This window comes from Numenius arquata, chromosome 1 (assembly GCF_964106895.1).
Source record: "Numenius arquata chromosome 1, bNumArq3.hap1.1, whole genome shotgun sequence".
Classification (NCBI taxonomy): Eukaryota; Metazoa; Chordata; class Aves; order Charadriiformes; family Scolopacidae; genus Numenius; species Numenius arquata.
The window spans coordinates 120,121,036-120,146,643 of NC_133576.1; the positions used below are offsets into that span (position 1 = coordinate 120,121,036).

Sequence of the window (25,608 nt, forward strand, 5' to 3'; positions counted from 1 at the left end):
TTCAGTAAGTTTCACAAGATTTTTGAAAAGTTTGTCAGTGCTCAGATTTGTGAGTCTGTAGGGGAAAAAAAATCTTGTTTTTTAAAACAGTGATTCTGCATCCTCCCTGCAGATTATACCATTAATGTGATTGTATATTTAAAATGCTGGGGAGTAGAAGAGAATGGTTTGAATAGCCATGTTCTATCAAGACTATGCCATATTTTTCTACTTTTAAAGGAAAGGAAAATCTTCCAAGCTTCTTAGTGGATCTGTGCAATAATGAGCTTTGATCTCTCTTGCAAATTAATACCCAAATCACCAAAGATGCTAGTGATGGTATTATAAGGAGGGGGTTGAAGTATTTCTCCCTATAAGGTAAACCACAGATAGGCAACAGTGCCTGTGAGTTGTGTAGGTGTGCAGAGTAAAGGCAGGAGTCATCTCTTTGTGACTCTCACCCATCCGGAGCCCAGAGCTCAGCAGGCAGGGGGTGCCCAGGCATGACGCAGGGCAGGGAAGAGGCAGGGTCAGGGCCCTGCTTCTTGGTGGAATTGGCAGGTTCAATAACTCCACTTAAAGGTCCCTTCCCAGGCGCTCGGAAGTGAGAAATGCTCTGCAGGCTGTGGGACAACTTATCTGGGACACAGTAACTGTTAAAAAAAGGAATTCAGTGCTAGCAATCTGTTCTGAATTTGATTTTTTATTTTTTGTTGGATTTTTGATCACTGTATGATCTTCAGATTCTGTGGTTATTCACAGCTTGGGCCTACCATAGGAATAAATCTTCAGGCTTAAATTAACAAGGACCAGAGAATGCACTTAAGCACTAGGCCACCGGTCGTGAACGCTTCTTGATTACTCATCCCCTGATCTGTTTGAACGTTACACCTGGCTTTCAAGGGCAGACCTACTCTGAAAGGGTCTGGCACTGAGCAGCGTGGACATGGGTCAGTCAGTATTACTTGGTCCCATCAGTCCCCATTCCTCTTCATCTGCCAGGATGGAGATGATGGCCAAAAGGATCTACCACCCAGTGGTGCAGCCCCAAATGGATTTTACAGTTTTATACAGTAACTGCATATTTACATGTGCACTGTGACAGCCACTTAAGTGATGTGTCTCTTGGTTTATGTGGCTGTGTAATAAGATGAAGCCCATCTTAGATCTATTTCTTTACAAAGCTGCCTCTTTGGTCAGAAAATGTACACTTGTCAAACCAAGAAACTTTTTTTTGTGATTTGAGGCAATTAGAACAAGTGTTTTCTCAGGCAGTTACACCGTGTCCCCCTCGGGCCACCTCGTAGGTACCCCAGTGCTGCCAGAGCCCCCTGGCATATGGAAGAGGTGGCGGCTGGGTGGGCATGGAGGTGTACAGTCATTACATCCCCTCAGGGGGTGTGATGATGTGACGGCACCCACCCTGGGGCTGACAGCAGCCCCCTCTGACTGCTGTGGCCCCGTTGGAGCTTTCTCATCTGCCATGTAGGAAATGACATTGAGGCCACCCTTCTGATCCAGGTCATCTGAGATTTTCTCTGGGTAAAAAAATAAATAAATGGTTGTAGTTCTATTTTTCACGCACAAAGAGGAGAATTTCTCAGTTTCATCAGCTGCTAAATGAGAAGATTCTGAAGAAGAGTAAAAAGTATTTAATAGCGGAAAAGTGGTTTTCCTGAGAGCTCTGCTGCTCTCCACTTCTGCTGTTATTGTTATATTTGTGACAACAAAGGCAACTTCTCAGCGATTCCTCTTGCATTGTTATTTTTGGGGAATCATAAAAATGATGAAGCAAACAGCTGTTGCACCTTTGTTTTAGTTGCTGCAGATGGTGGGACTGAGTCTTCGGCCTTAGTGGACGACAATGGCAGTGAGGAAGACTACAGTTATGAGGAGCTCTGCCAAGCCACTCCCAGGTACCTGCAGCCCGGAGGGGAACAGCTAGCAATTAATGAGGTAACGTCTTGGGCTTTTCGTTGCTGTAACAGCGGGGTGTGTGGGTGTGGGTGTGTGTGTGGGTGTTTTCCACAGCTCTGAGGTTTCATATTAATAAATAGTGCAATGGCAGTAGGCAGCACAGCAAAGGATCCAGCAACCACGGTGTCCTGTCTCTGGCAGGGCCCCTGAGCAGATGCCAAGGGAAGAGCACAGTGACTGGTACTTCACTGGGAGGGTAACTCGTTAGCCTATGTGACTGCTCTGGAGTAGGACTCTAGTTGTTCTCACTAATAAATAGATGTATAGATTTGTGAAAATCCAGAATTTTAGTTTTATCCTGTAATAGGCGTAATCATGGACACTCCAGTGAGGTATTTTGTTTGATCTTTTAGTAATTTGTAAACAGTTCATTGTTTATCTTTTGTCCTTCACAACCTCATTTTCTTCCCATCTCAGCTGATAAGCGATGGCAGCATTGTCTATGCCGAAGCTCTCTGGGACCATGTGACCATGGATGATCAAGAGCTGGGCTTCAAAGCTGGAGATGTCATTAGAGTTCTAGAAGCTTCCAACAAAGACTGGTGGTGGGGAAGAAACGAGGACAAGGAAGCCTGGTTTCCAGCTAGCTTCGTCAGGGTGAGCAACTCTCTTGCTTTTGCACCATTGATTCCTGGCAGAGTGCAACAGCAATGGTCATGGCATTACATTGAAGTGAAGGGCCCGATCCTCAGCTTCTTTTTATCTGAACATCAGTGGTGTAACTCCTAATGACTTCGCAAGGAAAAAAGCAATAGAGAATCACACCCCAAGATCCCTTAGCTCCTCTGACACCTTTTACTCTGGCTTCTCCCTTTGTGTGGTCCTTTGGTAACCAAAGGAATTTCTCAAGCAGAAATGAGGACAGCAAAAAGCTCAACCAGAAGCAATCAGCGTATACGAAGAGGACGTAGCAGTTCTCATGAGGGAGTGAGGAAAGCTATGCTGCAGGGATTTCTTGGTAAAATAGGGCGTAATCTATTATCACGACTTTGTGTAGAAATCTGGTTCACAGTCAGAACTCCCCAGTTAGAACTCAGCCAGATTAATGACAGTATAACTCATGAATGGTGTAAAATTGAACTATGCTTTAGAAATTAATTTGAAGAACTTTTTGAGTGCCTGTATTGAAGCTTGGGCCACACTGTGTGAAGTATTACACAAAGTGCCAGATATGCTTCCTGCCTTTGCCCTTCCTAGATGTCCAGCCAACATGGGCAATCAGACAGAAGTGGAAAAAGGAGGTGCTGTTGTCCATATCATACTGGGGCAGAGGGAAACTATTTAGGAGTGTTTGAGTTGTCTACTTTTGTAATTTTTACCCATACACTGACTTGGCCAAAGTAACACATAAACTATTAGTAAGGGTCAGAAATAAGCTTAAGTCTGAAAAATACACAAGTAACACAATACGGTATCTCTCAGATCCTGTGAGTAGAAAGCTGTGTATTTAACCAGACAGAAATCTCAACACTTTATTGGAATAAGCAGTGGGTACAGTGAGATAAATCCTGTTCTGTAACCCTCTCTGTAAGGTAAGAATGGGAACATTTCTGTAGCAAGTCCTCTTTTAATTGTAAAAAGTTGGTAACAGTTTTATCACATTTTGTAAAAGTTTGCTGCTTTACTATAATTTGCTTTGTTTGTTCTGGCTGCAGCTGCGTGTTAATCAGGAAGAGGTGCCAGAAAATTGTAGTAGTATCCAGGATGAAGAACAAGATGCAGATATTAGCAAGCATCGTCAGAAAATAGCTGAAAACAAGGATCAGATGAGAACCAATGTTATACAGGAAATTATGAACACAGAACGAGTCTATATCAAGCATCTCAAGGACATCTGTGAGGTACGTGCTTTAACCTGAAGGCGTTTTGCTGACCTAATGTGAGCAAAACATCCTATATAACTTGAGAACTGGGTTGGTTTCTTGCATCAAAATATTCCCAATTGCACTTCTGAGGCTGCCAGTCAGACCCTTCTTGTGTCCTCTTATGGCTTTCCTCTTTGTTGACTGCCACAAGGCACCGCTTCCTTTTAAAAAAAAATAATTTCCACTTTTGACATGGAAAAAGTGCTTTGCTTATCTGACTGCTATTTCCATAATAATGAGAGAAGGAAGTCCAGTTTATTTAGAACTTCTTACCACTTGGTTTAGATAGAAAACTTTCAGTAACTTTAATATAATCGATTACAGTTGAGGGACAAAACTTTTTGAAAGTAACTTCCAAAAAGAATATTTGCTCTGTGAGATTGATTGTTTGTTTTCTCCAGCAAAGAGGTTTTTGCTGCATGCTTAGGAGCTATGAAGAAATCTTTAAAGGTGATTTAAAACTACCTTGCTTGTTTGAACAATAAAATGTGGGGCTTTCTCTGCTTTTTGTTCAAATTTTGTTGGAGGCCCACAGTTGGACAAGAATCTTCTTAGTGCTTTTCACTGAAGTTTGCCTCTTCTGACACGGACTGTGACACGTTTCACCTGCATTTGACTTGTATTTGTGATTAGCATCTGGAAGGGTGCTAAGCAACCTACCAAAATATTCTTTGTACCCTTAGTTTGCTTGGTCTGTCTCTGTATTTGTCACATCGTGATCCTTTAGTCCACCACTCACTAGATTCTTTCATGGACAACAAAGTAGACAAGACAGCAGTGCTTTTTGTTTTTGGTTTTTTGTTTTGTTTTTTTTTTGTTAGATCAGGCCTTTTTTATGCATTTTGAAGAAAGAAAAAAGGGAAAACAAAAGATAAGAATAGGTTGCTAATTAGCTAATTTTAAAACATTAAATGTAATTTTTGTCATTTAGATTCACTATTTACTTAAGTTAGTAAGCTTGACTGTGTGCCTAAAAGATCAGGGAGGAATTTGTACACGCAGCTGTGTCGCTGCCACGGTTAGCTGAGTTCTAGGACATGACTTTCATATTTTACTGGCCTATTAATTCTTAGACTGATATTAATATAACTAATTTTCTCTGTATATTCTATACCTCTTTTTTAAAACCTGACATACCTCTGAGTTTAGTACAAGAGAGCAGACACACATTTCCCAAGTAGAGAAGTGATGTTCCTTGTTCAACATGGTGGGTAGAGATGGTCTGTCTTTCTCAGAGAGAATCTGTAGGGTGGTGCAAGCAGGACATAAGGCTGAAAGTACACTCAAGTAAGACTAAGTCAAAAAAACTACTGCAGATAGTACAGCAAATTTGCAAACTCTGCACTAGAATGAATCACTAGGGCTGGTGCAGTCAGGATCATGAAGCTGGAGTATACCTAGAAAAACATTTTACATTCAAGAAGCGTCTGCAGTCCACATTAGAAGAGCTGCACAGGAATTAGTTTTCCTTGTCAGAGTTGTCCTCCTAACAGTAGTAAATGTGGTAGCTGGCTTGCAGCGTAGCCACTGCGCAGCTCTCAGAGCAGATGGCTGTGGAGGAGACAGGAATATTCGTATCAGTGCCAGCAATACTCAGGGCTGCTTCCTGGTAAACCTCACCGGAGAAATTGCGAGGCTTTATACAGCTGTCTGCTCCCAAAGCAGATTTGGGGGAAACCTGCCTCAAAGCAGCCAAACGGAGGAGCCTGGCAGATAAGCCCTATCACACCGGTTAACCTTCGCACTCCCCTCCACCCTGGCGCCGTGACTGATAGGAGAGAGTGAGCACAGCAGCTGTCCCTGGGTGTTCAGCCCCCGCGCCGTATCCTCCTCGCCTCGCTCGGCTGGGTGGAACAGGGACCTGAGGACGTGCGTGGCAGCTGCTGCTGCTGTGTGTGGCAGCCCTCAGAGGCCCCAGTCGTGCCTTTGCTTATTAGTTATGCAAATGCCGATGTGATCTACTGTTGGTTACTGATGGCAGGGCAGAATTTGCTCTGAGGGCGCTTTAAAACTGGAGGAATCAGTTGTGTGTCTACTTAACACTGGATACGAATAAAGTGAGCTGGACCCCTGTGGTGTTCTCACAAGTAAAGAGGAAAAAAATTGGAAAAGTGATTGTATTTGTATGTGCGGTCTTGGCAATACTGTTCCCTCCTGCCAGTACCATATGGGTTTTACCAAACAGCAGCATTCTTCATTTGCTTCTCTGGCTTAGACTCTGCCCTACTTACCTACTGGTTAAGGAACCAGTACTTAAGCCCTGGTAGAAAACGTCTTTATATTCATTGCTTTAGGGTTTATTCTTAGCCACATAGAGAAGAGCTGTTATGGCACAGAGAAGTTGCTATGAGGAATTAGCACGGCAGCTAAAGTAGTATCATGCACAGGGCCTTAGACTGGGCTGGCCTCCAGCTTGGTGGGTAGCTGTAACAGGGAGATGCGAATGGGCTTTACACACTCTGCGGGTTTCTGGTTCCCGGATTCATTTACGGTGGTGTGGGACAGAAGTTGGACTGCAAGGATCAATGCGTAAACATTTCGGATGCAAATCTGAAATTGCATGTCCGTGTGTATGGTGGGGAAACCACTCGCCTGGCCATAGATCACAGGGGTTTTGCCAGCTCAAATGGGCTTGTTCAGGGTGGAACTTGTTTTCATATCTTCAAACTAAAGAGGGTTTTTAAATTTCATTTCCAGGGTTACATTCGGCAGTGTCGCAAACATACAGGAATGTTCACCTCAGCTCAGCTGAGCACCATTTTTGGAAATATTGAAGATATTTACAAGTTCCAAAGGAAGTTTCTGAAGGATCTTGAGAAACAGTACAACAAAGAGGAACCTCATCTAAGTGAAATAGGGTCATGTTTTCTTCAACATGTACGTTGCAAAAGTCAATTTTATATACGAAATTAAAAAATTATGATAAGAAAATGCTAAGTTACCGTGTTAGGGATTTTAGTAACAAGTGCTTATCAAATACTCAACTATGTATAGACAGCATTTTAGAATATAAAATAACTTACAATTAAAGAGTTATTTAATGGTTTAGATTTCTCCTCATCTTTAGCAAGCATGTAACTTTGTACACAATTTTAAGTTTCCTTTTTAAAACTGTAATGATCACAGATGAGCTGGACTATTTGCAGTGACCTCATATTGGGCGTGCAAAAACTTCCTGAAGAAAAATAAGGAAAGAAGGTGGTGGGGAAAGAGGCTGTGAGTTCATGAGAGACACTTGCTAAGCCTATAGCTGTCTCCCCCAAAGAAAAGTACTGTTTTAAGTGGGTTAGATTATCCTGACCCAATGAAGGTCTCAGTTTCTATGTTCTTACAAAGAAGGTACATAGTTTTGACAGTTACAAAGTAGATTTCTGCATAGTTTCAAGGCTGATCAGCCAGCAAACAATATAGGAAATGGATTAATTAATCTAATGATATATAATAGATGTTACACAAATATCTTTCCTCCGTTATAGACAAATACTACAGTTAGAGCTTTGACTTTTTTTTTTTTTAATAGCAAGAAGGCTTTGCTATTTATTCAGAGTACTGTAACAATCATCCCAGTGCCTGCATTGAGCTTTCCAAACTGATGAAACAGGGCAAATACCGTCACTTCTTTGAGGCCTGTCGCTTGCTTCAGCAGATGATTGACATTGCCATTGATGGTTTTCTTCTCACGCCCGTTCAGAAAATCTGCAAATACCCTCTGCAGCTTGCAGAATTGCTCAAATACACCACTCAGGAGCACAGGTGAGAGAATGAAAAAAACCAAGTCTCCTAATAGTCATAACACATAATTACTCAAGCTTTCTGGGTGACACAACACTGAAGCTTTTGAGATCAGGAATAAAACTCCTATTGACCACTATAGATAGAAACTCCTTACTAGATGGGCATCTTGGAGCCATCACCAATATTAATAAAAGCAGTATCTGAAACCAGGGGACTGACGGGATGCAAGACAGAATGAGAAATAAGTGAAGAGAGAGAAGGAAAGGAAGAAAGTGCTGAGATAGGATGCAGGGAGAGATGTGTAAATCAGAGTGAAAAAAAGCCAGTGTGTCAACAAAATGAAGGGGAAGGAAATCCACAGAAGAAAAGGAGAAGCTGCATAAATGTGTAGACACAAGAAAAGAAAAGGTAAAGAAGGCCTTAATGAAAAACACAATCTGAGCAAGTTCAGAGGTAATGTTTTTTAGAAACTTACTAGTAATAAACATTGCCTTTGTTTGCAATAAAGTCCAGATACTAGATTTTCAGCTGGGATAAATAAGAATTGAAGTTGCAGGTTATTATTAGCCTTTCTGAGGCTGATTAAATCCTTGACTAAATTAAGATTTTATCTTTAAATGTCTGCCTTTTTACCTTTTACAACTGCAAGAAAAATGTTCCATTGTGACCACTGTGCTCAAAGTTCACATGCAGCCTGAGGCAATGCTTCCTTGGCCAAAGTCTTCACTTCTTTAACCTTGAGAAAACTCCCCTTTGAGACCACAGGATTTTTGCTGGGGACAAAATACAGGGGATGTGAAGTACTGACATTCAGGTGTGAAATGCCCCCACTCAGCTCTGTGGCTACCTGGGAAGTCATAGAATCATAAAATCATTGAATCATACAATGTGTTGGGTTGGAAGGGACCTTTAAAGGTCATGTAGTCCAAACCACCTGCAGTAAGCAGGGACATCTTTAATTAGATCAGATTGCTCAGAGCCTCATCAAGCCTGACCTTGAATGTCTTCAGAAACGGGGCCTCAACCACCTCTCTGGGCAACCAGTTCCGGTGTCTAACCACCCTCATTGTAGAGAACTTCTTCCTAATGTCTAATCTAAATCTACTCTGCTCTAGTTTAAAACCATTGCCCCTCATCCTATTGCTACATGCCCTTACAAACAGTCCCTCCCCAGCTTTCTTATAGGCCCCCTTTAGGTACTGGAAGGCTGCAATAAGGTCTCCCCAGAGCCTTCTCTTCTCCAGGCTGAACAACCCCAAATCTCTCAGGCTGTCTTCATAAGAGAGGTGCTCCAGTGCTCTGATCATCCTCGTGGCCCTGCAATAACGTTTACTAACATGGGTACCTCTTTCACTGCTGCTAATTTTAGAAAATTATGTGAGCTATTAAACCTGCAGATGCAGTGACAGCAAGGTCTTGCCACCTTACACCCATAGTACTTGTTTTCCTCTTCTGTGGCAAAGCATCCAGAGATGCCTACAAGCACAGATGGGCGCCCAGCGTACAGAGATGCTCACAGACAGGCAGGCCTAGACCCACACGGAGCTTTGGTAAAGCTTCAGCCAACTGGTTGTTTTGGTAGCTTTTTGTTTTGTTTTCATAGAAAGTTTGAAGATCCAACGTGCACAGCCTACTGTGAAGGCCACAGGTTATACAGCAAGTGTGGACACCAACAGAAAAAGAAGGAACTGAGATAAGGAAGGGCAAGAGTAGCAGCGTGGATATCATGCGGTCACCGTGTGGGACATCTCCCTGACCTTAGCAGAATCCTGTTATTGTTAATCTCACTTTTTGTATACAGAGTGGCAGAAAGAGTTTCCATAGATATAAATAGAGAGAGGAGAGTAATGCGCAGATTTAGAAGGGAAGAGCATCCATCAGCAGCAGCTGATGAAAATAGGAACTGAGACAGAAGCAGATAAAAAGGACGGCGAGGCTGACCCCTTTGCAGGATTTATTTCTGGCTCATACTGTTTTCTACCTCTGGCTCCCTTTTCTGCAAGAGCCATTCTGATAAAGGAGGGAAGGCAGCTGCTCTGCTGGGACTCTTAAGGCAAGAAATACCTCTCTTTCCTTCTCATTTCTCGGAGATCCATTTGAGGAAGGTGAAGGAATGATGGATACTATTCAAAAGGGAATGAAAACTTGCCTACAAGTTGGGGCATTCATAAGCATGTGGGGAGCTCAGAGAAAGGAGGAGGGGAGCAGAGCAATGGAAGAAGGACAGGCGGCTTGGATGTGATCTGGAGCAGGCAGGGGAAGGTGACCGCCTTGGCTCTTACACACTTGTTCCATGAAAACAGGCCACTTTGTCAGCATTATCTCCTTTAATTCCTCCCGTCGGTGCCCATTTTCTTGGGTCCGTAGCTCACCCTGTTTGAGGTTGCTTTCGGTACTTTTTCTGCCCATATAGCATTGTACATTAGCATTCATTGACCCAGCCATTGGGAACAAGAAGGAGAAAATATTTGTTAAACATGATTAAAGGAATGCCCTTCCAAATAAAATCCCACTAAAATCTTGTTTAAAAACACATTCCTTTGGTGAAATGTAGGTAACGCTGAGGTCAACGGGAGTTCTACCATTATTTTCAGTAGAGACAGTATTGCAGTTCATTAATCTACCTTCTCAACCTCCTTCCACCAGTTTAATAATTTGCTCCTCGACAAAGTGTAGTAGTACAGCAGCACTGAATTGTACAGACCACTATGTGAGGTTCAGGATAGCCGAGAATCAGTTATTTAACTACCCTGAGCAGAGGGATAAATGGGTAATGCGGGCTAATACTTCAAGCACTGTGTCACAGTTTGTGATTGCATCATATCCATGGCATAAGTGATCTTTGAAATATGCCTATATTTCACAGTGATTATAACAACATAAAAGCTGCATATGAGGCTATGAAGAACGTAGCGTGCCTGATCAATGAGCGAAAACGAAGACTAGAAAGCATAGACAAGATTGCGCGTTGGCAAGTCTCTATTGTAGACTGGGAGGTAAGTGTCAGCCTGTCGCTTTCCTGGGCAAAGTACTGTGTACAGTACTTCATGTCCTCTACAGGATATGTCTTTTTGCGTAGTAGGTAGTTTATGGTGTCTACTTTTCAACTGGTCATTGCTCAGTTAAAAGTCCAGTTGCTTCATTTACAGTGATTCTGTTACTGATTACCTTGTTTATAAATCAGGAAGAGCAGCATGTATTAAGATGGGCACTTGTCTTTGAGATGACACTGGGCTGAGATGACAAAATGGATTTATTTTAAAATGCTGGACCTATAGAATCTCCTTCAGATTTTTGGTAGTTCTGTCAGAACTTGAACCTGCTTCATTGACTTTAATGAGTTTCCTCCTCATTTATGCAAAAGTAAAGTAGAGCAGAACCACATTCATGAGTTTACCTGTAGGAGATTATGCACATTCTATGACATCTTCAAATCTAATAATAAAAATACAAGAAAAATGAACGAACTTAAGACTTGATTATAAAATGAGACTGGTTAGGCACACAGTAAGATCTTAAAATATGATTTACTTACTACATATCTATCTATCTATCTATCTATCTATCTATCTATCTATCTATCTATCTTTTTTAGGGACCAGATGTGTTAGCCAGAAGCTCAGAACTGATCCACTCAGGAGAACTGACCAAAATATCAAAGCAAGGCAAAAGCCAGCAGAGGACTTTTTTCCTTTTTGACCATCAGCTTGTGTTCTGTAAGAAGGACTTGCTGAGAAGGGACATCTTGTATTATAAGGATCGTATTGACATGGATGAGATGGAAATTGTGGACACTGAAGATGGCAGAGACAAAGACTTTAACATTAATGTCAAGAATGCTTTTAAGGTAATAAACAGAGCAACAGAAGAGATCCATTTGTTCTGTGCAAAAAAACAAGAGGATAAAAAGAGATGGATGGAGGCGTGTGAAAGTGAAAGGAGAAGAGTTCAGGAAGACAAGGAAATGGGTGAGTGGAAGGATTTCCTCTCTAAAAGGTGGTAAAAATAAAGGGGAATGGTCTTGCTTTTACACTTCTTTATGCGTTGTGCATAGCCTTCTGTTTTCTGACAGACCTGACGTGACCTTGATCTGTGTAAGTGAAGCCTATTCAGGTGTATTTACCCTGTCATTGTGGGCCAAAGGGCAGTTAGCTATGACATCTATGTCACAGAGTAACCTATGTGATTCTGGTGCGTTGCAGAGCAGAATGAGATATGAGATATGACAAGATGCAATTCACAAGGACCGATCAATAATAAAAATCAATCCAAAATCCTAGCACTTCCGTATGAATCATTGGCCCAAAACATCTGTTCATAAAGGACACTTTATTATAAAGCCAAGCAGCAAACGATTCTGTGATTCTATTCTGTTCCATGACTCTATGATTCTAATTGTAGATGTATACTCTCCATGTCATATAATAGCACCTCCTATGTCCAGGAGTCCTGTGTGGTTACATGATACCGTTAGTTACAGACCCAACAGTAGCACCACTGGGTGGTTTACAGAGAAATGAAGCCTAACCTTGAGTGAGCAGGAAAAAGGTAGCAAATCCTAGCATCAACGTTAGACCCACAGCCTGTGGGACACTCTAAGGACAGTGTTGTCTGTGTGGATGTACATTTAGGATTGTTATATTTTTTTTTTGTATAGTTTCATGCTTCCTTTAAAATCAGTGACAAAAGCTCCAATAAAGTTTCATTGGCAAAACATTGGCTGGGCCACAAATTCCCATGGTGCTGAGCACAAGGATTGCAAGGGAGAGTCCATCGTGCTTGCTGCTCTTCAGGCACTGTGCAATATAGCGAAGAAAATTCAGTATAACAAGAAACTGTATTTTTGATAATGGCACATAGGCACAGGCAGTCTTTTCTGCCCATATAATGGCCAGCCTTCTGGAAACTTGCTTTTCAAATGTCACAAGTCATTATTCCAATGTACCCGTTTTGGCACAGGTATCGTGAGCCAGAGGAAAGACAGTTGAGTTGTAATAGCTAATGTCCATCTGGTCTTGTGAACCACAGTGGCTTGAATGTTTTCTCTATTACCTAGAGGATGGCTTCTTTTCTAAAATGTCTTTTCTTTTGGCATAATTGAATGTTTAGCCAAAACCAGTGGAAAGGCACCAGAATTGTAAACCTCAGGTTTAAATTTATCTTGTTGATTTTGTAAGCTCTCTTGCTGTACTTCACACAAAGCCTCTAATCTAACCACTCAGAGGACAAATACATACCCTCCCAATTCAGAACTACAAATGGCATTTTACTTCTATTTCAAAGACACTTTGGTGCAAGTCACTGTCTTCCAAACCATATCTAGCTTTTCTTAGCTTTTATGAATATATGGGAAGAAAAGACCACAGCCAGAAAATTCTGCTCCAAACCACTAATAGTCACCCTTAGAAAGTGGTCTGATCTCTGTTGATGAAATCACTTCCATTTTTTAAAATCTGTTTTCTTGTTTCTATAAAGGAAAAAAAACCTGCAGAATAAAATATCCCAAAATTATGGCTAACTGCTGTTGTATTGTAAGTTAATAGGCTGATTTGTAATAACGTCTTTATCAGTTGAGACTAAAAGAGTGAAGGGAATTTTAAAATTATAGAGAAGTGCAGGAAGATGCAAAGTGGAACCAAACCAGATGCTTCATTTTGACTTTTAATCGCAACTTCTGTGCTCTTCATGTGCATATGAGTGAAACGAGTGACAGCACATGCACCGTGTTGTCTCCTTGTGCAAATGTAACAGATCCAGGTATCTCAGCTGTCTTGTACACAGGGAGAGGGAACTGGAGTGCCTGTACATGGGCTCTGGACAACACCAATCACTGATGTCACCTTGCACAGCAGATGCCTGGCCTCAGCACTGATCAGTCATACACCTATCATATGGCAGTAAATAGCATAGGGTTGACCATATACTGTAGCATCATGTAAGTCATACAAATGTGCAAACAAGTACATGAGAAACTGGAGTGAGGGATCCAGCCCCAGCCTGATGCAGCCACAACCTCATCACAGTCTGCTTTGGTGTCTGGCAGATTATGTGATACTGTCTTCTCTGAGTGGAGGGAAAGGTACCCAAATTTGTACTGCTGCAATACTAGTGAGTTCAGTTTGTTACCCCAAGTTATCTCAGAATGAGTGAAAAAAGAAACAGATTCTGCATTTGTGATCTATTACTTGGTGGCTTGTAGCTTTCAGAATCGTTAATTTACGCTTTTTTTTAATCTCTTGTTATCTGGACTTGTCTATAAAAAGACCTTTTTGTGTGGTTAGTTTCCCAGTGATTGCCATTTGCAGGAACTGGAAAGCAGCTTTTCCTAGTAATCTGCAGGCAAATGAATGTTCCTGTTCTTATCTTGGTGAAAAAATATCTTCAAATTTATATGACAAAGTAAAACATACTTGTAAATACTTCAGGTATATTACTATTAAGATTTACTAAAAATTGTTTAAAATATAGTTTACTTTTTTTTTAATTTAATGTGATCAAATATTAGATACAGTATTTTTATACCAGTGCCCTAATTTACACTTTGACATAGGAATGGAAATCTCAGAAAACCAGAAGAAACAAGCCATGCAGAATGCCCGTAAGTCAAGGCATGGAAAAATTAAAGGTGGGTGTTCAGAATTGCTTCAAATTCTTACTGTGTTCTGGTGATGTTAGGAAATAGCACAACCTGGCTATGGTTGAGTTTCTTCAATATTTTAAAAAATTTTCATGGTTTACATGGATTTCAAATAATTTCCATTAACCTGTATTTTAATATAAAATTCCAATGCCTTGGTAAAACATCTACTAAATCAGCTCCCCATTCTTCTTCAGACAGGCAAGTCAGTATTCTCTTTATTAGATAAGAAATTCAAGAGGTAAGGCAAGCAGTTTATTTAAGGATGTAAGAAAGTGCATGCAGAGATTAAATTAGAAATGAGGGTTATTGACTCCTTCCTTTGCTTTTACTCAAACAGCTTGTTCTTCTTTAGCAATGCTGTACTTTGTTTAAAATACCCTAAAGTCCTTTTTGCAAGCCACTCGTTGCTGTATTTATGATTACACACACAAAATGTCTCCCTTCTGTCCTTAACTAGAAGGAAGACTGGACTAGAAACATTTTTCTCTGGAAACAGGTTTTTTATTCACGGCATCACAGAATCACGGAATTGTCAGAGTTGGAAGGGACCTCTAGAGATCATCTAGTCCGACTGAAAATTGTGATTAGGAGATTCTGTTCAGAATGCACAAAGGTCAAAGTCTGAGAACATTAGACTGGAAAAATATTTTCCAAATCGAAGAAATAACATTTTTATTGGTAACAATATTTTACCCAGCCTTATTCTGAAAGTTGACTAAAATACAAGCATCTACTGTGCTAAGTCATTCCTTTAAAATGCCAGAGTTTACTTGTGCAAATAGTATAGCCAGGCTATAGGAAACTGCTGCTCATTTTTTGTAATTCTGTAATGTTATTTTTACTGGTATTATTCTCTTCTTAAGCCAAATCAATGCAGCAATTAAAAAGTCTAACATCAGAAAAGGTAACCTTTAGTAGTGCTTCCATTCAAGATCGTAGCAAAATTCACACTGGCTTTATTGACCATTGAATTTGTCCTGTGCTTGAATTTTCCCAGTATTGGTGGCCCTTCTAGCTGACTCATTCACTTTCTTCAACGGTTCCTTTTGCAGGTGTAAGCTATAACGGGTGTCCTGTGCCTCCCCCACACCAAAGCCTGCATCCTATTCATCAGCGCCACATCACTGTGCCTACCAGCATCCCGCAGCAGCAGGTTTTTGCCCTGGCAGAACCCAAGCGGAAGCCATCCCTCTTCTGGCATACCTTCAACAAACTCACTCCCTTTAAAAAGTGAGAGGCCAAGGACCTGGGAAGGACGTCGGCACGGAGGGAGACTTCCTCCAGAGAAGGACCTTGGAGACATGGTTAAGCTTATTTGAACTCAGTGAATCTCCAGTTTTGGAGGGAAAACCTTGGGCTCTCTTGAGCCAGAAGGACAACCTTTGTCTAGAAGAAGAATGCAGTTCCTCAAGACCGCTCTGAAGTTAATGTTGCCAAATGTCAGCATTGCTGATGAAGAGCAGTCTGCCTTCTGACAAGGACAACTTGCTATTACTCTGAAGCAGCAGTATTTGATCTCTGATTCTTAGGTATGTTGAAGTAGTGATGGAATCATGCAGGTCATTGTAACATTTCATTATTTCATTTTTCTTAACCTTATATATCGATGGCCAAATTCAGGATAGGAAGGAACTTTTCTTTAGTGGTATATCAGCAAGGAATCTTAGGAGAGTTTTCTCCTTCTTTTTGGAGTACTGAGCAGAGACCACCCATGAAAATCAGGTGGAGACATCCCATGTGATTAACCAGCTGTTGCAGAATTCAGTGGACCCTAATCCTTCCTGTCTTTTTCTATTAAATTGCCAAATGGCAGGAGAACGTCCCGCAAGGCCTTACCATATTCCAGATTGGAACAGGGAAATTTTATTCTGTCATATAGAAACATGAACAGAGTGTGAAATGGACTATAAAGATATGTGCATTTATTGCACGCAAGTGGAAACAAGAGGAGCCCAGGGCATCTCAGATTGATTACTTTCACAGCAATATCGTGCACGCATATATGCTTTTCAGTATAGAGCTTTTATATCACTTTTTGCGCAATTCTTTGCCTGGGAGATGCTTCTTTGTATTTCCAGTATGCTTATTTCTCTGTGTAAAAAATATTTTTTTATTTTCTAACAGAGATAATGTGAATGTACAAAGTCAGAGTTGACACAGTACATGCTGACTGCTGGCTATGTTACATAGTTCTTATGCTTTGTATTCATATAGCTTGACTTAGCAAATGGATGAATTGCAATGTAAATATATTGAAGCGGTCCGGATCCATGCTTCTTATACCCAGTCAATTGACAATGGGTTTTGACCAATTATTTCTTCACAAAGAAATTCACTTCCTTACTGGAAGGGACAGAGAAATTGTGTGGACTGGAGATGGATTTTTGTCTCAAACTTGTCAGTCTGTATTGGCAGGGGAAGAGCCTGACTCGATGAAGTTCAGATCTGGCCAACATATCCAATACATGGTTCACATTGCTATGATTTGCCTATGGCATGAAGTTGATTTGGGAGAATAACTTCTAAAAAGCCACCAGGAAGAAACAGGATCTTGTTATTTGCAGCACTGATCATTTCTGCTTGATAGCTCTTATTAAGGATGACAAGACTGCTGGTAATATAGAAGGAAAGAAAGACTCCATATGTTTCAGAACTGATTTGATATGAATGTTTTTACAATACTTTATCCTATGCTGCTGATTAGGGGCATTACCTGATGATAAGGATAGATCCAAGGGTATTCTTTGACAATGGACACAATCAGCTTTGTCATGAATGTGTAATATATGAAGAACAAACAAGGGGCTAGAGGCCAGGCATCTTAACAACTGTGTAAAAAAGCCTTATTTTAAATATGTATTTGTTCCTACTGCTATCGTTACCTCTATATTTTTGTTTATTGTCAGTGTTGTAAAGCCCACTAGTTGCTAGATTTTGGGCTTTGATAACTTTGTGGCAACTTCTGCAAAGCCCAGGTTTGTGGTTTTGATTTTAAATGAATCTTTTGACAACTGTACATTTCAAATGCCTTGTGTATATAGCTCAGCAATAATACAAAGTCTGGTGATGCTCAGTCAAATTGTTCACTGCGTAGTGAACTTCATTCCTTGTGCTCTCCCATAGCGATGGAAGATGACTTGAAACAGTTAAGAACTGTAAATATGCACTGACATTTTCAATGATTCAGCTTAAAGAAAACATACGGGAAAGTTAGTGGAAAAAAAAATGAAAAATGTCTGGGTTGTATTTTTCTTTTGATGTCTAAAACAAGCCATTTCTGTTCAGATTTTTTAAAAAGATAATTCTAAACACTCAATTTAAACACAAGGAACAGACTTCCAAATGCAGGCATGGATGCATGCCCTTCCCCTTAAATGAGTAACCCTTTTGTGTTTCTTCCGTACCCATTTTTGTGGGTACTTACCACATTCAGCCCTGCAAACCAAAGTGATGCACATACTGTGGAAGTGGAGATGATGTTTTTCATAATCACATTTTGAAGGACTTGTTCTAGATGCAAACAGAATGTCTGAAGTTGGATTGCAGTGCTCACCCAGAAACTTTCCCAGCTGGACCTGAAAATATTATGAGATCTACACTTACTTACATGTGTCTTTGCTAAAACATACTTCCTTCCAGGACTCGATTCTGTGGAGTGCTGGGGAAAAAAAAGGAGGTTTTGGGATGTATCTTCTGACATGTCAGTGCCCATGAAGGCGCTTCCCACGTAGTGCTGGTGCCTTAGCCCTAAAAATGAACAGAGATGTTTGCATATGGTTTTGGATACAGCAGCTTTTTTTCTCAAGAAGTGAATTTCAGAGCGATAAACAGCAAATATTTCATGGTGCAGATCACTCAGGACAGTTTTATATATAATACCCTACATATAAACATGGTTGTTTTATAATATTCTGTGTGTCTTTGTTTGCAATCTGACCTTGCCACAGATTAGGGTAAAATATAACAAGACAGGACAGATTTAGACTACACCGTAATCTTTTAAACAAATCACAGTTAAATGAAAATGCACAATTACGTTATCTAACAACTAAAACAAATATTTACTTGGGGTTCAGCCTGACTTTAGAGTCTGTGGGAAAAAGAGTTGCAACTAAAATGTAAAAGTTTGTATTCTAGCAACTCTTGTCCTCATCCTCCTTCTGATGACAAAACTTAAATATGATCAGAAAGGTGTAACGGCAACATCTGTTCTTTTCCTCTTGCTTTCGCATGCTTTAAGTTACTATAAAAAGTTCTAGGGCAACTACTAAGCACATTTGTGCCTCGTTTAGATAAAGCACAGCCAGAGCCTTCCCGATGGCCTGCTGAGCAGATAGCCTCAGACGTTATGCATGAGAAGCAGTAAAATATAATTGTCCTCAAATGTGTTCCCACTGAGTCAGGAAAATGCCAAACCATAATTGCATCTAGCTCGGAGCATTTGATGTATAAAATAATAAGATTGTTTTACAAGTGGCTCTTGCCATGCTAAATTTCACATTGAGTTTTAGTGGTCAGTGTAATAACGGAGTTCAAAGACAGACTACTCAAATGTTCCACATTTTAGTTGTCTTCTGAAAATAATTATAACAGTTTTGGAGCCAAAGGTCTTTAGCCATAACTAACACAGTACCTTTCTTTGACTGCCTTTCCACTTTTTTTCTACGTATGTGACATTTGTATGTAGGAGATGCCTTCTGAACGATCTCTAATTTAAAACTATTTGTTGTAAATACTAGGGATGACTTGCATATATATTTTATTTTGACAAGTGTTTTGTAACATTTTATCTTAACGTGCATCGCTTTGTGCATCTTACCATCTGTGTGCTGTTACACGTGTTGTAAATGAAGTGTCCTGGCTACAGAGCAGATGAATTGGCTGTTGACGGCTGAAGTACAATGTATAGAACTGCAGTAGCTTCATGTGCATTTCTTCTGAAGTAATTGCATTACAAGGTTTATTTACTCTTGGAACATTGTTTGTCAAATGAATCTATTTTCTGGAAATAAGTACAAACTTACATTCCCATTATTTTTCTCTTATTGTACATGTTTGAATTAAATAATGTATAAAGTTGAAGTTCCTCAGCTGTGTCTTATAAAACTTTATTGTGCAGTTTTAAAATTGATGGGTTTTGTTTTTAATTGTCTACCAAGTATCCTCTGTGATGCAAAAATGTATCAACTGTCCCATCTATTTTATTATTTTAAAGCAAAAAAGGTCGCCCTCTCCTCTCTCAGTTTTCCAGTAACAGCTACAGTACTTCCCAGCACAAGTTTAACAACTACTAAACCTGATTCTGGGATTGAAGTCTTCATCGTTCAGGCAAAACCCATCCGTGTTACTGTCCCAGCCGTATGCACCTGCAGTCACTGTGATTTACCTTGTCCTGGCAGACAGTTCCCCTTGAAAGTAAATGTAAATGCAGCTTCTGTGTTAATAAAGCTCCTGCTCACAGTGGATGGTGAGTTAAGTACTGTAGTTTAGGTAAGGAGGATTAAATTGTATTTTCTTTGGAACAAAAGCAAAAACTTTCGAAAGGGTTCACCCCAAAAGGCGTGTTCTGTAAATGTGCGTGAGCAGGCTTACCTGCCTGCTTGTTAGAGCAGTGGGCAGCACTGCTGGAGATTCAGTTTACTGCTCTGTTTCTGGGAGGTTTTTCATTTCTTGTTATTCTGACAGCGCAGGGGACCACAGCTGAAAGGCGTGTGCGTGTCCTGCCTGTTCAGGGCTGCGCCAGGAATTAGGTTTTGCTGAGACACGCCAGCTTTAACAAACTAGCAGACTTAGCTGAAATCTTTTCATCAAAAATGCTTTGGCGAATTTAAATGCTGGCAGAATAGGTGGGTTTGCCATTTCTTTTCCCCTCCTTCCGGTGTCCAAGCCTTTATCTCTATTTCTTGGTTCACCTCAAAGCTGGGAGTTCCCCAGGCCTCCCAAGCAGGATGTGTGCTCAGGTATCAAAGTGAAAGGCACAATCTGAGCACTTAGTGAGGCAGATCAGATGACCGAAAAATATGCCTTGAGCAAACACTGGAGCAGGACGTTGTGCTCAATAGCTTTCTAAAGAGCCTGCAATTCATCTGGCCATGGTGAGCTCATTTGTGCATTTTATTTCGTCAGGCTAAATCCTCTAGATCATCCCATACCATCAGCTCTTAAGTTCTTCAAGAGTCGATCTATCGGGTGGAGCTTTTAGTTCAAGCAGAAACAGCACTGCTTTTATTAGGGCTTTTTGTTTAGTTTTGGTTTTGGTTTTAGAGGCTACATGATGGTCTCTGCTTGATAACAGAGACAAGGATTTGGGCCTTTTAATGTTACAGTACCAAAGGAGAAATGAAAAAGTCAGCAATGGAAAACTGCATATCACGTAGCCTGTAAGGAAAGCACACGAATACTTAGCATGTTTCTGAATATTTTTCAAAATTCAGTTATTCTAACTAGCTAGAGACCATGTAATTGTGAGAATAAACTGTCAGCACAACAGGTTTTTTTAATCTTAGGCTTATGTTAGGTTTAGCTCACTGCAGACTTCTGGTTGTCCAGGTGGGTACCTAGGGCTGAGAACTCACATAACTGCCACTATTAGGTATTTAGGCTCTGGCTTAAAACAAAAAGATGTGTGTATGTTTGTATACGTATACAAACACCCACACACCCTTTGTAGACTCCATATGGCATCCCCAGATAATGTCTCTGCTGGCACCTACAGCAGGTTTCACCAGACGAGTGATCCACACCCATCACACCCTCCCTCTGTTTATGTTATATTTCTGTTGTGCATCTTGGCAGGGATGGGGGGGGACACACGACACCTGGGCAAGGTTTTACCCATCATCTTAACGTTTTAAGCATTCAGAGTGGGCACTCTCCACCAGCAATGACGGACAAACGACTCAGCAGACAAGCGAAGGTTTGAAGGTGTCCACATCACTGGGGTCTGGTCTCAGCAGAGTTCAGAAGGACAAATCTGAGAGGGCAGAGGTGAGCAGAGCAAGGAGCACCACTGCCCTTCAAGAACCAAGTTTCACTCAGGAGAGAAACACAAGATGAGGATTTATTGACTGTTTCTCCTAGGGATTTTTGGAAAGCTGAAACTGCTTCAGGGGGAAGGAAGAGCTCCAGGTGCTCCTGAGGGACTTTTCTGGCAGAACCAGGCACATGCCAAATTCCTCCTTGTTTCTGGCAGATACGAAATAAGAAGGTAGAAGGCCCACTATATACACTGAACTGTCAGCAGGTGGATTCACTAGGCACGGTTAAACTTGGCCTCTGCCTACGAACATACCTCAGACTTTGGAGGTACTGACTCATGAAGGACTGAAAAAGTGTCCAGAAGGTGCTCTGCTAACAAGGTTGGGTATATCTTGTTTTATTAACCATCCATCTCACAGTCATCACTGCCACATTCAGGTCCTAACAAATGTAATGAGCACAACAATCAATCTAAAACCCTCTGCATCTCCTGCCATTCAGATGCAATGGTGAACTTTTGGTACTGTGTAACTATTTTCAAGGCATTATTCTGTGATGAGACGAGGCACCTGATGGTGATTTTGTCTTTAAGGCCATTCCTACAGCAGTTTTCTTGGTTGTCTGCTAAAAAAGCATCAATCCAGACTAACTGCAGAGTCCATCAAGGTCAATGTAACTAATGAATTATGTCATTCTTGCCTCAGGATTGGGACAGACAGACCGTGACTGCTGTCATTGTAAAATTCACAGCCTCTTTTGGGTCAATGTAAGGGTCCTGCTGCTGCAGAAGGCCCTGCTGGTGCTGATGCCATGTCACCAGGAGCCCCCACTGCCCCCAGTGCTGTCCTCCCCAGAGCCACCAGCTCTCCCAGCACCCTGCAGCCAGGAAGGTCTATCAATAAATCCAGGTTTTCTGCATGGCAGGGCAGATCACTGAGGGCACGGCACTAAGCTGGCAGGTTTTTAATCACTCGAAGTGTGAAAGGAGGCCGAGGCTGAGCAAGCTTAGAAAAATTCAGATGGTGCCTAATAGGTAAAGAGAAAAAGATTGTTTGTCGCAGCTGTCATTTCTTCTTCTCATTAGCACAGCAGCGAGGCTAATTTGGCTACAGAAGTTCATTCAAGGAGAGCAGCTAATTGCTGCACATTGTCCTTCCTTTTCCTCAGAGCACGGTAGATACAATGTCCCAGATACAAACCGGGGCACCATAATGCTTGCAATATTTTCTAATTACCACAGGGTGGTGGTGAAGACCTTAGTGAAAACTGTTCATTGCTCAGCTGTGCTGAGGATATGATATTCGACGGGCAGACTGTCCATGGTGTATCTTTGCAGCGTGGGAACTCCCTCAGACACAGTGTTTTCAGTCACTTGCACCAAGGGGTGAATTAAGGCCCCTGCCTGTAACACATTAACTCCTGTTACTCTTGGTTGTATCCTTCACTGTTCATGATCCCCATTTAAGGAGCTGATGATACGCTCAGTTGCTTTACTTCCACTAGTCCTTAGACAGCAGCAGTTTCAGTAGTATCAAGAAGACACACTTAAGTATCAAGTTATGGCTTCTTCAAATTTCCTTACAAATAATAAATTTAGTAGCACAACAGCTTTGGCTCATGTTTGAATGGCTAGATGGGTAGTTTGCGAATTATGAAAAGGTCTCTTTGCCATTCAATTTATTTACTTTAATTCAACCTCGTAACTTCTTTTCCATAATAACCTAATAATTGTCAGGTCATGTTAACAGCATTGTTAACTAATTTAATTTTAATTAAAAATTAAATTCTTTTAATTTCTATAGTCTTTTTCTCCCTGCTTCCATTGTAAATTGCTTGATACAGAGACCAACTTTATTACATGTTTTTTTCAGCACAATAATGGTATGAGACGTTGCCTCCTTCCTACAAACCAACCAAGCTGTCAAAGGCTAACATTTGTGTAATCTATTTGTATACTGGAACAGTATTAATCTTATTAATCTATTTTAACAATTGTCTTTCATGTAACAGTGGTAAAAGCCAAAGTACAGAGCACTTTGGCTTAGTTTTGGAATAAACAGAAAGATTCCAGTTTAAACCTCTGTTTTAATTATTGAACAGCTCTCAAAATTAAATCACTGACCTTTGAGAATTTAGTGACCAAACAAGTGCTTGTCCTGAAGACACATATTTGGAGCTTGCATTCCTTTACATGAAGCTTTTATACTCTTGTTAAAGATGCCCAAGAACAAGGCAAGTACAAAGTGAATGAGGTAAGACCAAAGATCCCATATATGCAATGATGGTGGTGGGGATGATGATGATGATATTGATATTGTCAGCTTGCGGAGACGAGTAGGAAGGAGAGGTATGGGGACCAAATTGCCTGTTCCTTAGGCAAGAAACACTCCCTTAAACAACTTGGAATGGAGTTTTCTGTCAGTGGACAAGGACTGTCAGACTTCTCCATGGGCTGCATCATATCCAAACAGCATCATATAGAGCACTTCTTCCTTTTGCACACCTCTGGAGTCCTTTGACTAAGGCGGCAAATGTTTATATAGCTCAGAAGTAGCAAATGTTTGATCTATTTTCACCTTTCTTCAGTGCTAACCAGCAGCAGTAACAAAGCTGGATTTTGCTGGTGGGTGATCAAACATCTCTCTGTAGACCATTGTCAAAGGCATCATAAATCACACTTCCAATAATTGTTGCAAAATGGGGAACTTTTCTGAAGACAGAACAAAAAGATTAAGGAACATAAGCCAAAATTACTGTCTTCCTCTATAAATCAAGCTAAAAGAATATTTAGATCAAATATTGCTAGCAGAGTGTAATTATTCTTATTGAGAACACACTAGTGTCTCTCTACATGGTATTTGTGTGCATTGTTTCATACGACTGAGAAATGGTGGTGAAGAGATTAAACACAAGACATCATTTTTGTTTAGTCAAAACTGGGTAATATTTCAAAAGGAATACTGGTCTTAGTATTATGTTTCATTAATGGAAAAACCAATTCAAAAGCCAATTATATAAAATTTAGTCATTCTGACTATCACTTTTACCTATATAAGTACTTAACCTATACAGCTCAAGCTTCTGTGCATTAGACATTTATGAACATTAATTGCAAATAAAAGTCATTAATTTTGTCACTATTTAATTTTTGTTCCTCAGTCTAATCTTTTCCCACTAATTGCTCTTACACTCACCTAAACCAGTTGTGTCCAGAATAAAGTATTAATGTCTTTCAGTGGGCCTATATTAAAAGACATTATTTAGGAGGGACACTCTAATGAAAGGATAAATATAAGCAGAACTTTAAGTAGCATAATTACATGAAGGGGGAGAACCAGACTAAAGACTTGTTTTTGCCAAAAAACTCCCTTGATCCATCTTTGCCCTCATCTCACTCTGCTCCAGCTCTAACCCCCTCTGAGGTCATTCAACTTATTAACCCAGTAGATGACTAACTCCAATTAAAAAAAAAAAAAAGAGAGACTGAGAGTAAAAGATGACTGCTTTGTGCTGAATTAGGGGTTTGAATTGTCCTAGCTCACCTCCTGTGGCACCAGAGCCAGCTCCTGGGAGATGTCACAAGTAGGTGCAGGAAGAAATGTGGATGGAGAAGTGGGCATTAAGACCTCTGCTTCTTCTTGGTTATGAGCCGTTTGATTGCCTCAATTATGTTATTTTTCCCTTAAGAAGCTGTTAGATAGATAAATAATGGGTTATTAATGGCCAACACTGATAAAAGTTTGGAGATATGAGAGAAGAAGGGTTTCCTTACAGACTCCAAATGCATAAGGTGCCGTTCAGAAGTCTTTGAAATAGGAAAGAGGAAGCTGTAACAGGCTTCTGCATGGCTCTGAAAGGCAGCAATGGCCATGAAATACCTCCTCTTTGGGCACTGTCCTGGCTAGAGAAGTTTACAAAGAGACTTCTGAACAAGGAGAATGCCTGTATGTTACGTTAGCAAAACTACAGTGCAGAGAAACAGGACATTGTATGAATCCTTGTGTATGTATGAGAGATCTCTCAGATCCTACCTGAATCACCCCCCAAGACTTGAAATTTTGACTATCAATTTGGGCTTAGGACATAAAAACATTATTATTAGCACACTTCCTTGTAGACTTGTCAGACGTTGGGGTTTCATGGTTTTGGTTGGAGTAAGACAGCTCACTGGAAGTTCTTCGGCATATAGCTGCTGCAACTGTATATTCCTTGCTGTAATTGCTGGGGAAAAAAACAAACAAACAAAAAAAATGAAACCAAAAAAGAAACAATCAAACAAACAAAACAACAAACAAAAAACCCCTATCACTTTTACCCAAGTTGCCTTTCTATTATGATCTTGAAATTTGGTTTAAGTTTGGCCAAGTCCATGAAATCTGGGCTTTGTCAATGCACCCATGGTTTAAATAGAACAGTGTGAAACTCTATGGGATG

General features: G+C 40.6%; 1 protein-coding gene across 3 annotated transcripts in view; it reads left to right on the forward strand.

Annotated features, from left to right (window-relative positions):
• SPATA13 (spermatogenesis associated 13) overlaps positions 1-15,430 on the forward strand; it is a 43,781-nt gene extending 28,351 nt beyond the window's left edge. For 2 of the 3 annotated variants that reach the window (XM_074164339.1, XM_074164414.1), the window contains 9 exons: positions 1,799-1,935; positions 2,374-2,553; positions 3,612-3,797; positions 6,519-6,698; positions 7,342-7,574; positions 10,423-10,552; positions 11,152-11,524; positions 14,107-14,185; positions 15,256-15,430. In XM_074164339.1, the coding sequence (XP_074020440.1) occupies positions 1,799-1,935; positions 2,374-2,553; positions 3,612-3,797; positions 6,519-6,698; positions 7,342-7,574; positions 10,423-10,552; positions 11,152-11,524; positions 14,107-14,185; positions 15,256-15,430 (1,673 nt within the window). The remainder of the gene's footprint in view (positions 1-1,798; positions 1,936-2,373; positions 2,554-3,611; positions 3,798-6,518; positions 6,699-7,341; positions 7,575-10,422; positions 10,553-11,151; positions 11,525-14,106; positions 14,186-15,255) is intronic. The other variant, XM_074164488.1, reaches the window with a different exon arrangement.
• Positions 15,431-25,608: the final 10,178 nt, after the last annotated feature.